Consider the following 15,274-nt stretch of genomic DNA (forward strand, 5'->3'; position numbering starts at 1 on the left):
GGGGGGACATTCCAGCCATAGCAAGGGGAAGTGCAGTAAAAAGATAAGGGGGGGTGGCATGATGTCATAGACCTTGGGAATGAACTCGGTTGATAGGGAAAGAAATGACACCAAGAAGGAAGTTGTTAGATAAGGAGAGAAGGAGGGGACTGGATATTTCAGAAATGGAGCAGTTCCAGTTATGACTGGAGTTTCAAGAAGTAGCAAGGCCATTGGCATTTAAAGGGTCTGGGAACCACAAGGCTAAACATTAGAACTGTTCATGTGAACACTGACTTTGCTTAGAATAATGAGAATAGTTGTGGAGAGGGAGCCAAATGCCCAAATTTTTGGTCAGTGCGTGCTCAGGGCATTGTTAGTGACAGGAATGAAGAAGAGAGAGGTGGTATAGCTGAATGGTATGAGTTTTGAAAGAAGTGTTTCATCATAATTTGGAAGAGTAATGGTCTAGAGGAACTTTGGGGAGTGAAACAAGAGTATTGTCTTGGGACTTGGGTTTGTGGGGTTTTAAAGAATGAGCAGACTCTACTTGAAAGAGCCGCGAGAGCAATGAAGTCCATGGGGGAAGCCAGGATTTAGGAGAGGCAAGGAGATAGAGAGAGTGTGCTGTGAATATAGAATATCTAATCTGCTTAGAAACCATAAGGTTGTTATCAGAAAGCTTCACCGAAATCATTAGCTAGGCTAGATTTCTTCTTCTTATGTGACATGTCAATAATTACTAAGAAGGAGCAAAATGATAGTAAAATATTCTTTTAAATAATGATACTTTACAGGAAAAGGGTACTGACTAATGTTAAATGTCATTAGTGATAGGCTGAAACATTTCTGGTCACATGCCTTTACCCAGTATAATGGAGAGTTATGTCACCGTGTTTAGTCCATTGCTTTTATGTTCCATTTTAATTCCTCCATTGGCTTTTAGGTATAGTTTTTTATACTTTTTTTTTTTTAAGTGGTTGCTCTAGGATTTAAAATATGCATCCTTATCACTGGTTACATAGAGTTAATATTATACCACGGTGGGGTGTGGTGGCTCACTCCTGTAATCCCAGCACTTTGGGAGGCCGAGGCAGGAGGATCATGAGGTCAGGAGTTCAGGACCAGCCTGGCCAACATAGTGAAACCCCGTCTCTACTAAAAATACGAAAATTAGCTGGACATGGTGACACGTGCCTGTAATCCCAGCTACACGGGAGGCTGAGGCAGGAGAATTGCTTGAACAGGGACCCAGGAGGCAGAGGTTGCAGTGAGCCAAGATCGTGCCACTGCACTCCAGCCTGAGATATAGAGCGAGACTCCGTTTCAAAAAAAAAAAAAAAAAATTATACCACTTCATATAAAATATGAGACCCTTGCAGCCATGTAAGTCCACTTGTCCCCCCAGTGCTTTGTGGTATTAATACCATATATTTTTAAACTATTTATATTAAGAACTCTGTAATACAGTTTGTCAGGTTTTTGTTTTGTTTTATTTTGTTTTGTTTTTGAGACAGAGTCTCACTCTGTTGCCCAGGCTGGAGTGCCGTGGTGTGATCTTGGCTCACTGCAACCTCTGCCTCCCAGTTCAAGCGATTCTCCTGCCTCAGCCTCCCAAGTAGCAGGAATTAGAGGCACCCGCCACCACACCCGGCTAATTTTTGCATTTTTAGTAGAGACAGGGTTTCACCATGTTGGCCAGGCTGGTCTCAAACTCCTGACCTCAAGTGATCCACCTGCCTCAGCCTTCCAAAGTGCTGGGATTACAGGTGTGAGCCACCACCCCCAGCCCAGCTTGTCATTTTACTTTAAACAGTTGTCTGAGAGAAATTCTGCCTTTTTTGTTGTTCTTCATTTCTTCCAATAGATCCAAGTTTCCATCTGGGGGTGTCATTTCTCTTTAGCCTGAAGAACTTCCTTTAGCATTTCTGGTAGGACAGATTCGCCAAGAACAACTTCTCTATCTAGTTTATCTGAAATCTGAAAATGTTTTCATTTCATCCTCATTTTGAAGGATATTTTACATTGATATAGAATTCCAGATTGAGAGTTTTTTTTTTTTCTTTCAGCACTTTAAAAATTGCCATAACTTTGTCCTCTGGCCATTTTTCCCCCCGAGTGTTCCGTATGTAAGTCTTTTCTCCTCCCTCTGCCTGCTTTAAAGATTTTGTCTTTATCTTTGCTTTTTAGCACTTTGACTATGATGTGACTGTGTGTCATTTTCTTTGATTTTTTCTGTTTAGGATTTGCTAAGGTTTGCAGATCTCACAGTTGATACTTGTCACTCCAAATTTGGAAAGTCTTAGGCGATTACTTCTTCAAATATCTATTCTGCCCTTTTTTCTCTTTCTTTGTGCCTGGGACTCTAGTTGCATAAATGTTAGACTGTTTGATATTGTTCCATAAGTTTGTTCTATGTTTTTTGTTCCTTAAGCCTTATTAATTTTTTCCCCATCTTTTGTCCTTTGTTCTTCAGATTGGGTATTTTCTATTGGTCTGTCTTTAAGTTCACTGATGATTTTTACTGTTTTGTTCCAACGGCTGTTAAGCCCAACTGATTTTTTTCATTTTAGATATTTTACTTTTAAATTAGAAATTTCCATTTATTTTTCCTCGTCTGTTTTTTTCCTACATAGCTTCTGTTTCTCTCCTAGATTTCCCATCTGCTCATTCATTATGGCCATCTTTTCCCATAAGTCCTTGAACATATATCTGCTTTTAAGCTCCTTATATAGCTGCTTTAAAGTTCTTGTCTGTTAATTCTAATATCTGGGGTCAGTTTTTATTGTCTACTTTTTCTTCTGAGTATGGGTCACATTTTCCTGCTTCTTCATATGTCTAGTAATTTTTGTTTGTACATAAGACATTGTAGATGAAAAATTACAGTAACTCTGGAATTACCTTCCTCTGAAAAATATTTAGTTTTGTTTTAGTAGGCAGTTAAACTATTTGTGGATCACCTTAAACTTGTGGGAACTTGGTTTTGGATTGTGTTAGGTTGGGTCTATTTTGGTTTTGCCCTTTGTTCTAGAGCAAATCCCATAGTCCTGGGACATAGTCTTTACTCCTAAGATGGCCCTTCTGGGATTTCAGTGAAAGACTCAATGTTTGTACCAAGCACGTCTAACTTCGTGGAACTCAAACTCCAAACTCTGCCTCCCTTGCAATGAAATTTCATCTCTACTCAGCTTTTTATTATCCTTTCAGCAGTTGCTTTTCACTGGGTTTCTTGGAGTCTCCTTCATGCATGTACAATTCAGGTATTGACTAAGAATTTTAGAGAAATTTGTGTACATATCTGGGGACTCCCTCCTTCTCAGGATTTTCCCCTATTTCTAGCAGCTCCAGGTTTTGTTCTTAAAGCCAATAAAATTGCAGCTTTCTGCTGGAGTTCCAGCTACCCAGTTGTTGTACAGACTGAGTGCACTCACACTCAGAGAATCTATTTGAGCATGGATTTTTACCAGTCCAGTTCTTTTCTTTCAAGGATAAAATCTCCAGTGTCTGCCTGCTTTTGTTTCCTCTCCAGTATCTTCTAATAGTGGTTTTATACGTTTTATCCAAAGTTACAATTATTATCTGTGTGAAGATTAGTTGAATACATACTACTTTCCCATTATGTACTAATTGCTTTTGGACTGTTTCAGCATACACTGTTTTTTTCTTTTTTTCAGATGATATTATTGGTGAGAAAAGAATGAGAGGGGTTGTTGCAGAGACAGATTGTCCATTTTCCCTTGGTAGTAATGACAGGGACGTTCTAATATATTAGCTATCGAGACAGAAAGTGTTCTGACATTAGAGGTGCAACTTGGAAGTAATGACCAGAAACATGGGTATGAGGGAGGCCCAGAGACCAGAGATAAGTCACCAGAATACAAGTGTTCGTCCATGCAGATGCTGTGCTGAGCACTAGGAAAGGTTAATCTAAAAAGGCCTCTAGAGTTAGAGAGGTTGGCAGCGTGCTATTTCAAGGGCGGGAGTGGGGAGGGTCTTTCTGTGCAGCCTCAAGCTGAGTAGCAAAATTTATGGGTTAAGTGACTGTTCCTAGGTCCTGCCTTTCCTGTTAAGCCATTTTCAGCTGGGGTGGTAGAGGAGCTGGCCTTCAGCCTTGCTCATTTGGGAAAGGGTGGGAAAAGAACCTGAGAAATTAACCTGGGGCTTGGACTGATAAGCTGAAAAAGAGACTGTAGCATATTTTAACACTGGTGTATGCATAAGGAAGTTTTTATGCATACATAGGAGAAATCCAAGAACAATGTAGTAAGTTTTTCATAAACTAAATTTATTCCATCTAAAGGACCATTTCTTATCCTGGTTTGTGTCCTTTCTAATTTGGGGAGATTAGAAAGGTCCATTCTGTAATGAAATGATGGAGAGAAGAAATGGTTAAAAAAAAATTCTTAACAAAATTAAAAGCTGTTAACCTGTACTGCCAGTCCACACAAACAGAAATTTGCTTTTTGAAATATTGACAGTTTATGAAATCCAGAAGTTTGGGAAACAGTTCTAGAAATTTAAAAAATATTTTTAAGGATTACTGGGGACACTGTTGTTTTTTTGTTTTTTTGTTTTTTTTTTTTTTGAGACAGAGTCTCGCTCTGTTGCCTAGGCTGGAGTGCAGTGGTGGGATCACGGCTCACTGCAGCCTCTATCTCCTAGGCTCAAGCAATCCTCCTAGATCAGTGTCCTGAGTAGCTGAGGCTAAAGACATGCGCCACTATGCCAGGCTAATTTTTTCTATTTTTTGTAGAGATCAGGTCTCACTTTGTTGCCCAGGCTGGTCTTGAACTCCTGAGCTCAAGCAATCCTCCTGCTTTGGCCTTCCAAAATTTTGGGATTACAGGTGTGAGCCATTGCGCCTGTCCTGGGGCTACTTTTCAGATGGTATATAGTAGGTATAGTGAAATGTTTACTAATTTGCTAGCCATGACCTTGCTCTGTGCTTATAGTGTCTTCTCCTTGGGCTCCCACAACTAAAGCAAAATTTAAAACTACAGCGTGAAACCTGCAGTGTCCCTGGTCTCACCACTGTGTGACACAGAGTGGGGAATGAAGCCAGGCATTTCTCTCTAGGTCTCACATGAGGTGGGCCGCCAGCCCCTGGGTTAATGCTTCTCTCAAGCTGCCCTCACTTCTTTTCCATCATCACCTGTGAGGAGTCTTGTGAGAGATCAGGTTTCCTAAAGCCTCAAGGTTACAGCATGCTTCTACTGCTCTCAACTTGCTCCAAGTCATTCCATCCTGGATTTGGTTGAGGTAGCAAGTCTTAGACTGTGCTTGTACAAAGTCACTAAGTCATGTGCCAGGAGGGGTTGCTTCTTAGAGTGTTGGGAATTTACACCTTCAATATTGTGCACATTTCTGGCTACACACATGCTGGGTTGATTTTAATAAACGGAAAGGAGTTAAGAGAATGACAGAAATGTATAGGTTTTGATTTCTGATGAATGTTGAAAAGAATGTTTATGTTGGCTGAATGGCAAAAAATATGGGGAAATGGAGCATGTCTTTATAAGTGTCTGAAAGGTATATAGATCCAAGAAGAGGAAGGAGGGAGAGCTGATTTAGGATGACCCAAAAGGATATAATTGAGATTAAGAAGATGCCATCCAGGGTGGGAAAGTCCAGGGTGAATTTGAAGAATGACTTTCAGGGCTGAAATCTGTTCTCTTTGGATCAGCCTCTTCAGCAAACTACTGGCAGCCCTATTCCATGAGTCACTTAAATTGGGCAGTTTGATGACTCTGTATTGAGCTGTAGGATATGGCTCTTTTTCTTATAGGTTATGTGTGACTATTTGGGAAGTGCGACACCAGTAGAGCATTTGCCAACACTGTGGCTGTCCTGAGCATCACATTTACGTCTCAGTGAGCTACAGAACTGTGGTTTCCTCTTCTTGATTCGGGCAGCTTTAAAGGATATCTCTCTCTTCAGGGAAGCTCAAATAGATAATTGGATCCCTAGAATGAAATATATGCAAGGCCTCCCCCAAGTAAAAGGCCCTATAACATCTGGCCACCAAAAACTCCCATTGTCTCAACCCTAAGCATTAAGGATTTCTCTTCTGAAGTCTGCATTTTATTACTATCATTATTATTTCTGAAAATAATATAACAGCCTCTATTATCACTATTTATTAGGAGTCTACTGTATGCCAGGGATTTTCTCCAGTGTCTACGGTAGACCTGCAAGGGACTCATGATCATTCTCATTTTACACATGAGGAAAAGGAGGCTCAGTGAAGATATGATGGGCCCAAGGCTGCCCAGCTAGAAAGAGAGATTTCTAGAATTTGAACCTAGGACTGTCCCTCCTTCCTGCTCCCTCTTCCTTTCCTCCCCTGCCTCCCTCTCCCCACCTTTAAATAGCTTTTCCCCTTTGCTTCCTTGTGGCAAAATCACATGTCCTTCTTGATTCAGTCCCTCCTTCTTCAAAGCCACTCCACTGTTGGTATGAGGAAAATATCTTGTAGCATGCAGTAAAGACACAGCTGTCTTCCAAGTGCGAAGATTTATACTGAATGCAGCCTAACACAGCTTGGCCCACTGTTCAAGCTGTTATTAATATGATTTTGGCATCACTTTTTAATTCTGACTTTGCCCTTAATGCTTCCCTCAATCTAATCCTCGACTTGCCTCATTAAAGGGGGTAAGGATTAGACCATGCTATTTTCTGGACCTCCTATCTTATTGAACATATTTGTATCATTGACAGGTACATCTTACCTTGAGCCCGGGAAATAAATGAAAGAAATGTGGTCCTTTCAGTTTGGTCTTGCCAGGTCTTATATTTGTATTATCAGTCTGGATGGCATGGATCTAGTCTCTCTTGTTGTTGGGTACTTTGTTTCAGCCCAGATTGGTTGTTTTCTATGGCGGTTCTGTCCTTTCAAGCCCGTTCTAGGTGGCATGCAACTAGCCACTAGGCAATCATGTATCATCTGCTTCATTGCAAAGCTCAGGTATCAGACACACCTGCATTTGAATCCTTGCCCTGTTATTTACAAATAGTATGATTTTTAGCTGAGTTTATCTCTAAGCCTCAGTTTCCTCATCAGTAAACTTAGTATGTAGTAGTACCTACTTCATCATATCATAAAATTCACCAAATAATCCTCCTAAAGCTTTCATGTATGGCAAACCCTCAATAGACATTGGATATTATTATTTTATCATTAGCTTTGAATTCGTTAATATATTATTTCTAATTACCTAGCTTGGCTTATTCACCATCAGTCAAGTCCTTATGCTGACACATTCTCATTTCTCTCTGTAGCCTGTGTTCTCTCTGTTTTTGTCTGTGTCCCCTTCATGTCAGCTTAAATGGATAAGTGTTTGGTGTTGCCATTTACATCTGTTTTGCTTAGGTACCTTCTTCCTAGGTACCTGAATTCAGCTTGCCACAATTCATACATCCATAGAATTATAGAATTTTGGAAGTGGGAGGAATCATTCTACCATGAAGAAAAACCCAGGATTGTGGACCTAGTCTGTGGGATAGCAAGGACTAGAAGCCAGAAGCCAGATTACTTGGTGTCTCATCTATTGTATTTTTGTTTTTGTTTTTGTTTTTTTGAGGCAGAGTCTTGCTGTGTCACCCAGGCTAGAGTGCAGTGGTGCAGTCTTAGCTCACTGCAACCTCCACCTCCCGGGTTCCAGCGATTCTCATGCCTCAGCCTCCAGAGTAGCTGGGACTACAGGTGCATGCCACCATGCCTGGCCAATTTTTGTATTTTTAGTAGAGGCAGGGTTTCACCATGTTGGCCAGGCTGATCTTGAGCTCCTGACCTCAGATGATCCTCCCACCTCAGCCTCCCAAAGTGCTGGGATTGCAGGCATGAGTCACCCTGCCCGGCCTCTAGTGTTCTTCTACCACATTGTTTTCTTCTCCAATTTCAGGTATACACAATTAAAATATATCCCACAGGAGGCTGGGGTGGGCAGGGAGGCACTTTTGTCTAAAAGCACCTTCCTCCATCACCTGTAGTCATGGCAGGGATCTTGAGACCCTGTGTTTTGGGTGTAGAGTAGTTTTCTGGTCCCCAGCATGTTAGGAATTACCAACCATTAGGTGGAGAATGTCCCATTGTTTTTCACTGAGCACATGCATTGAGGAACAACCTCCATGCTGGTACCCTCCTCCATACCAACCCTGCCTTTTTTCTCTTTTGTTAAACCTCAACTTTATGCATCTAGTTTCTTTATTGTTTTAACTTTCCATTAAAATTAGAAACACCCAGAAAAGTAGAAAAGATTAGTATAATGAACAACATATATCCATCAACTAGATTCAACTGTTACTACCATTTTGCCATATTTACTTAAATTATAATTTATAAAATATTTAAAAATATAATGTATGTTTTATACATAATTTTTTGCTGAATTATTTCAAAGCAAATTATAGGCACCATAGCATGTTACTTAGACACTTCAGCATATATCTAAAAAAAAAGATAACTTTCCTAGAAAGCCACAAGTCTACACCTAACAGTATGAATAATTTCGGAACACCATCTATTACTCACTCCAAATTTATTTCCCACTGTTGTCTTCAAAGTATTTTTATAGCTCTTTTGTTCACACCAGAATCCAATCAAGAATCACACGATTAGTTTATTTAAGTCTCTTTTAATTTAGAATAGTCCCCTGACTCCCTCACTTTTACCTTTTTTTTTTTTTTTTAAAATGATAGGGTCTCACTGTGTTGCCCAGGCTGGAGTGCAGTGGTGTGATCATAGCTCAGTGTAGCCTCAACCTCTTGGGCTCAAGCGATCTTCTCACCTTAGCCTCCTGAGTAGCTAGTATTACACCTGTACACCATCACACCCAGCTAATTATTATTATTAGTAGTAGTAGTAGTAGTAGCAGTAGTAGAGAGGGGGTCTCACTTTGTTGCCCAGGCTGGTCTTGAACTTCTGGCCTCAAGTGATCCTTCTGCCTCAGCCTCCCAAAGTGTTGGGATTACAGGCATGAGCCACTGCACCTGGCCCACTCCTTTCTTTTTAATGGCATTGACACTTTTGAAGAGATTAAGGCCAGTTCTTCTACCAGAGTTTCCCACATCCTGGGTTTGTTTGATTCTTTCTTCCAAGTGTCATTTTACTTATTACTTTCTCACCTGATTTCCAGTAGGCTGGAAATCAGACTGGAAGGCTTGATTAGATTCCAGTTGAATGGTTTAGGCAGGAAGTTTTCCTGGGTGGTGTCGTGTGTTTCAAGTGGCAGCACATTACATCCCACTGTTAATGCTGCTAAGTTTGATCACTGAGTTAGGATAATGATAGATATCTCCATTGTTAAGGAATGTTTTTCTCCCCTGCAAGTAGCATGTAATATATGGGTTGATTCTTTGGCACTGTGAGAATGCCCAGTTGCCCACCAGTCAGTCTTGTACCTAATGGCTTTAGCATTCATTGATCATCAGCTTTCTTTCTTATACATAAAATAGACTTTGCATTTTTTTATGTCCATTTCAGCCTGAGAGAACTACGTTTATTCACAGGAGTTCAGTTCTAAGCTTGGGTGATCCATTACCTTCCATGACCTTAAATCTACTGTGGAGAAACTCATTTCTCTGAGGGATTAGTTGTCAGACCCAGGGTTGAGGCAGGAGGAAAAAACTGGCAGAGTTGGAACTGTGCGTGGAGGACAGATTGCAGGAGTAGATGCCAGCCCTGCGGCGTATGCACATACCGTATTACTGTCAGTCTTTTCACTCACCAAGCATATAAAGAACAACTTTCTTGGATCTTCTCTAAGATTGCTGGAGAAAGAAAGGGAAGTTTGCTTTTAGTCAGTAATCTAAGATTGAATGTGGGAGCTACATTGCTTCTAGAAGCTGGAAGATGGATATGTGCGAAGTTTGCAATTGATCTTGCTTAACTAAATATCTTTCTGTTGGAATGTATGCGTGTATTTAGACTGGCTTTTTGAAACAGGTTGCAGTTTGGACTTAGAACTCTTGGCCTGATTCATATTTTGGGGTTAGGGTGGAGTTTCTCCAGGACTTCTGAGAGTGTGTGAGAAGTTTCTAAACTCAGAAGGCTCCTTTTTTGGCACTGCAGCATCTTTTCTGTTTTGGCATCTTAAGAATCTGGGGGAACCATATAAAGATCAGAAACAAGTCTGGCCCTAAAGACTCCCTCTGACATGGTAATTCCAGTTATTGAATCCTAGCCCATTCGGATGAGACCATATAAAGAGGCCATTTCCTGAAATTCCCGCTCTCTGCCTCTCACAGGCTCCTTTTTGTAGAAAGCTGGTATTTCAGGACTGCAACTGCCAGTCACGTGCTTCCAACTCTTTACTCGCAGTCATTCCTGCCCCCTGTTTATTTTTGGAGAGAACACATTTTTGCTGCTTTTCAGGAGCTATGCAGGGTCCTGCCCCCTCCGTCCATCAGGCGGCAGCCCCAGCAGGCCGTGCTCATTTCCCACACTCGGAGACGTGACTCCAGCTTTTAAGAGAGAACACGAGAGATACACTGCCTAAGGACTACCGTCACTCGATCCTATTTCTGTCCCTCTTGGTGTTACATATTTTAAGACTCTTTCTTTTTTTAAAGCAAGTTTAGGGAATGTTACCTGGCAGTAAGTCAGCCAAAACTGGAAATCATTTTTCCAGCTGTTGTCTTGGGGCTGTGCCTCTGAATTTCAGGAGAGTAATTTAAAGAATAAACCAGGACTTTTGAATTCTAGGATCAGGCCTTCTCTTCTTTCTGGCTTTTAAGTTTGTTTAGCTCGAATCCCTCTCTTCCCTGTAGTTTTGTCCTCTCCTCCTTAACACAGGAATAGAAAATAGATTCTTCCAAAATGCCAACTCAAACAGATGTCTTCCCAAGTGCTTAATCAAGGAGGACTCTTGAGTTGATGGACTCTAGGAAAAAAATGCCACGACCGTCTTAGCCTGCCTGAAGATTAAGTTTTTAGCGTCAATGATGGAGCAGGAGTAAATTCTTTTTCCTGTAAATGAGTAGGCCATTAGGTAGAGAACTCAGACTGACAACATTTGAAGAACAAAATAAATCGTGCGTTTGTGTCTTCCTCTGCTCTGTGGGAAGGACCCATGGTCCAAATGGAAAGATCTGTGAATAAAGGGCTTTAACTTCTCATCAGTCTAGGCAGGCACTGGAGCTCTGACAGTTGAGCTGGCGAGGACATTCACACCCCCGTAGGTTCCCCAGCATCTGATCTGTCACCTCCGGGAAGGGAAGGCCAGCAGTCCTGGCAGCTGGTCATAAAAGGAGCAACAGCAGTGGCTGGCCTAGGTGTGTGTCCTGTGTTTCAGATTGCCCTGGGGAGACAGCCGTGGGCTTTTTTTGAAATGAGGATAAGTAGGTGTCTAGGTGTCATGATACCTCTTAGGGAGAGCAGCCAAATATTCAGGGACTGGACTGTATATGCAAAAGAAACTGACTAGACCTTTAAAATCACATTGCTGGGGAAAGGAGCAGCACCAAATCCAAGATTGCGACCAGCAGAAGGCTGATGAAGGAGCTTGAAGAAATCCACAAATGTGGAATGAGAAACTTCGTAACATCCAGGTTTGAGGAAGCTAATTTCTTGACTTGGCAAGGGCTAATTTTTCCTGACAACCCTCCATGTGATAAAGTGGCCTTCAGAATGGAAATCAGATTTCCAGCAGAGTACCTGTTTAAACCACTGAAGACCACAGTTAAAACAAAGATCTATCACCTAAACAATGACAAAAAGGAGCGAGTCTGTTTGCCAGTAATTAGTGCTGGCAACTGGAAGCCAGCAACCAAAACTGACCAAGTAATCCAGGCTGTCATAGCACTCGTGAACAACCCCCAGCCCGAGCACCCATTTCAGGCTGACCTAGCTGAAGAGTACTCTAAGGACTGTAAAAAATTCTTTAAGAATGCTGAAAAGTTTACAAAGAAATATGAGGAAAAGCGACCCATGTACTAAAATCTGCTGCAGTTGATTCCAGCAAGTATGAGCAGAGACCCCAAGCAGTGCATTCAGGACTCTGTGGAAAACTGACACATGCTACCGCCTGGCATTCGCTTGTGGCACTTACTAATTTTCCATAGTTTTCTTAATCCAGAGTAGTCTAGGAAACCTATAAAGAAAGGATTAAAAATTTAAGATGTTCTAAAAAAAATCATATTGCTACAAGCCGGTTGTCTGCTTACATTTCAGATTGTTTGTACTTAATTCAAACTGCCACATTATGATCAAGTTGCATCAGCTTCCACTCTACATTCATTGTAGAGTAATGAATGCTGAGGGGCTCAGACTCCCAAAAACATTTCCTGGGGACGCTTACAATGTGATGGGCAAGTAACAACATTTTGCTACAGGAGAGTTATGTACCATCCCCAGTATCACTACACCCTTGGATCTGGTTGCTTCTGGAATGCTTTTTTCTTTACATTTCCAATCCAGGACAAGCCCCACTTTGCCCATAAAGTTTCCTTGACCTCTCCTTCTCCTCAGCACTCCCCGAGTCTGTACAATTCTGTTTAGCTTTTAGACATGTATTGTAAGCTTTATACATGCTTATCAGAGCAGCCTTAATAATGCCCCAATAAAAACCACCAAGATGGCAAGAAAACTGCAAATTTTGGTGTAACTGCCCCATGGCTGAGGGATTCCTCCTCAGCTTCATCTTTGGATCCTGGATGCAGCCTCTTCCTGGAACAATTCTGTGTCTCCATCACGGACGCCTAATTCTCACTTCCACTCACTTCCATTGTGGCCTCTTGGGTTTCAGATTAAGCCTGACATCCAATTATGTGGATTTTGTACAGGCCTGATACACTGAACTCTGCATCTTCTTGGTCTCATGGAACATTTGGGACAGGGATGATATCTTCTACTTTTTCTATTGCACCCAGTGCACATGGGACCAGTGCCGAGTTCCCCACATGGGTAACAAGGTTGATTTCTGGGGAAGAGCGTATAACTTGGTAATAGTTGTTAATTAAGTCCATCTCATCCAGACAGGGTATTTGTGTGTGCCCATAATAAGACTCATACTAGGGGGTGTTTACAAAAACATTTCTATTCCTTGGACTCGGAGAACGAAATCATGTGTGTAAGGACTTCCCATCAGGAGATAGGCATCTCCCTCTAAATGCCCAAGCCTACTTTGCAGAGAGCTAAGGCTACCTGTCCCTCCTCCTCTCCCCTCTGCTTCAGTGCTCTCTCCTGAGGTTGACCAGTGGGAAGCAAGCCAACTACCGTAGTCCTGACTCATTTTGCTCAGAGGATTTCTTTGCAATTTTTATTTTTCCGAGTGATCTCAATGTTTGGGTGGAGGAAATGAAAAGTAGCTTATACAGTTTTTATAATATTATATCAACTCCTAATGGCTTCAGTTATTAGTGAAAAAAATCCTTTGATTTTAGAAGTAGGTGTTAAACTGTATTGGCTTTGGAGGATTGACTTTTAGCTGGTGATCTCTTTGTTTTGAAGCTGCTGGTACCATTTTATAGTGGGAAGAAAATGAGAGGAAATGTGGCTTTGTGTTACCTCTAGGCAGAAGGGATTTTCACCCAATAGCCATGGCTTCCTTGGGTTTGTGGTTAAACAAGATAAAGATGATCATTTTGGTTTTTAGACTCTTAGGGAGCACTGTTAACCGTTTGATATCCATTAGTAAAGTGACAACTCAGGCCAGGCTCAAAGGAGCCATTTTAACTGGGGTAAGATGATATCTCAGTGTGGTTTTGGATTTGCATCTCTCTGATGATCAGTGATGTAGAACATTTTTTCATATACTTGGCCATTTGTGTGTCATCTTTTGAGATTCTTTTCAGATCCTTTGCCTGCTTTTTAATGGGGCTTTTTTTTTTTTGCTATTGAATTATTTGAGTTTCTTGCATATTCTGGATACTAGTTTCTTGTTGGATAGTTTGTAGGTATCTTCTCCTATAGTTTATTTTTTCACTGTGTTGATTGTTTCCTTTCCGGTGCAGAAGGTTTTAGTAGATTTTATAGTGCCAGGTCTTACATTTAAGTCTTTAATCCATTTTGATTTGATTTTTTATATGGTGAGAGATGGGGAAGGTCTAGTTTCATTCTTCTGCATATGGAAATCTGGTTTTGCCCGCACCACTTATTGAGGAGACTGTTCTTTCCCTAATATGTTCTTGGTGTCTTTTTAAAAAATCATTTGGCTAGAAATACATGGATTTATTCCTTGGTTCTCTATTCCCTTCCACTGATCTATTTGTTTTTATACCAATATTATGATGTTTTGGTTATTACAGCTTTGTAGTATTAGATATTTTGAAGTCAAATAGTGTGATGCCTCCATCTTTGTCCTTTTTTGCCCAATGTTGCATTGGCTATTCAGGCCCTTTTGTGGTCTCATACAAATTTTAGGGTTATTTTTTCTGTTTCTGTGAAGAATGTCATGGATATTTTGACAGAATTGTATTGAACCTATAGATTCCTTTGGGTAGTACAGTCATTCTAACAATATTAATTCTTCTGATCCATGAGCATGAGATGTCTATTTGTTTATGTCCTCTTCAATTTCTTTCATTAGTGTTTTGTAATTTTCACTGTAGAAGTCTTTCACCTTCTTGGACAAATGTAATCCTAAGTATTTTTTTGTAGCTATTATAAATGGGATTGCTTTCCTGATTTATTTTTCAGCTAGTTTGTTATTGGTGTGTAGAAACACTACTGATTTTTGTATGTTGATTTCATATTCTGCAACTTTACTGAATTCACTTACTTATTCTAAGAATTTTTTGATGGAATCTTTAGGTTTTTGTATATATAAGATCATATCATCTGCAAAGAGGGACAGTTTCACTTCCTGTCTTCCAATTTGGATGACTTTTATTTGTTTCTCTTGCCTGATTACTCTGGCTAGAACTTCTAGGGCTATGTTAAATAAAAGTGGTGAAAGTGGATATCCTTGTCTTGTTCCAGTTCTTAGAGGAAAAATGTTCAGCTTTTCTCCATTAAGTATTATGTTAGCTGTGGGTTTGTCATATGTGGCCTTTATTAAGTTGAGGCCTGATTTGTTCCTTCTATGCCTGATTTGCTGAGAATTTTTATTATGAAGGGATGTTCAATCATATCAAATGCTTTTTCTGCATCTATTGAGTTGATAATATGATTTTTATCCCTCATTCTATTGGTATGATATATCAGATTTATTGATTTGCTTATGTTGAACCATGCTTGCATCCCTGGGATAAATCCCACTTGATCATGGTGTATTATCTTTTTGATGTGTTGTTGGATTCAGTTTGCTCGTATTTTGTTGGGGATTTTTGCATCCTATGTTCATCAGGGATGTTGGCC

The 15,274-nt window shown here is 40.6% G+C and overlaps 2 protein-coding genes across 3 annotated transcripts in view; both read left to right on the forward strand.

Annotated features, from left to right (window-relative positions):
- IFT43 (intraflagellar transport 43) overlaps positions 1–15,274 on the forward strand; it is a 98,318-nt gene that overhangs the window by 16,480 nt on the left and 66,564 nt on the right. The window lies entirely within an intron of this gene.
- Positions 11,471–11,914, forward strand: LOC105540819 (ubiquitin-conjugating enzyme E2 L3-like). The gene is made up of 2 exons (XM_011981575.1): positions 11,471–11,476; positions 11,573–11,914. Exons 1-2 carry the CDS (start codon positions 11,471–11,473, stop codon positions 11,912–11,914), a joined length of 348 nt encoding a protein of 115 aa, XP_011836965.1.

This window comes from Mandrillus leucophaeus, unplaced genomic scaffold (assembly GCF_000951045.1).
Source record: "Mandrillus leucophaeus isolate KB7577 unplaced genomic scaffold, Mleu.le_1.0 Scaffold228, whole genome shotgun sequence".
Taxonomy (NCBI): Eukaryota; Metazoa; Chordata; class Mammalia; order Primates; family Cercopithecidae; genus Mandrillus; species Mandrillus leucophaeus.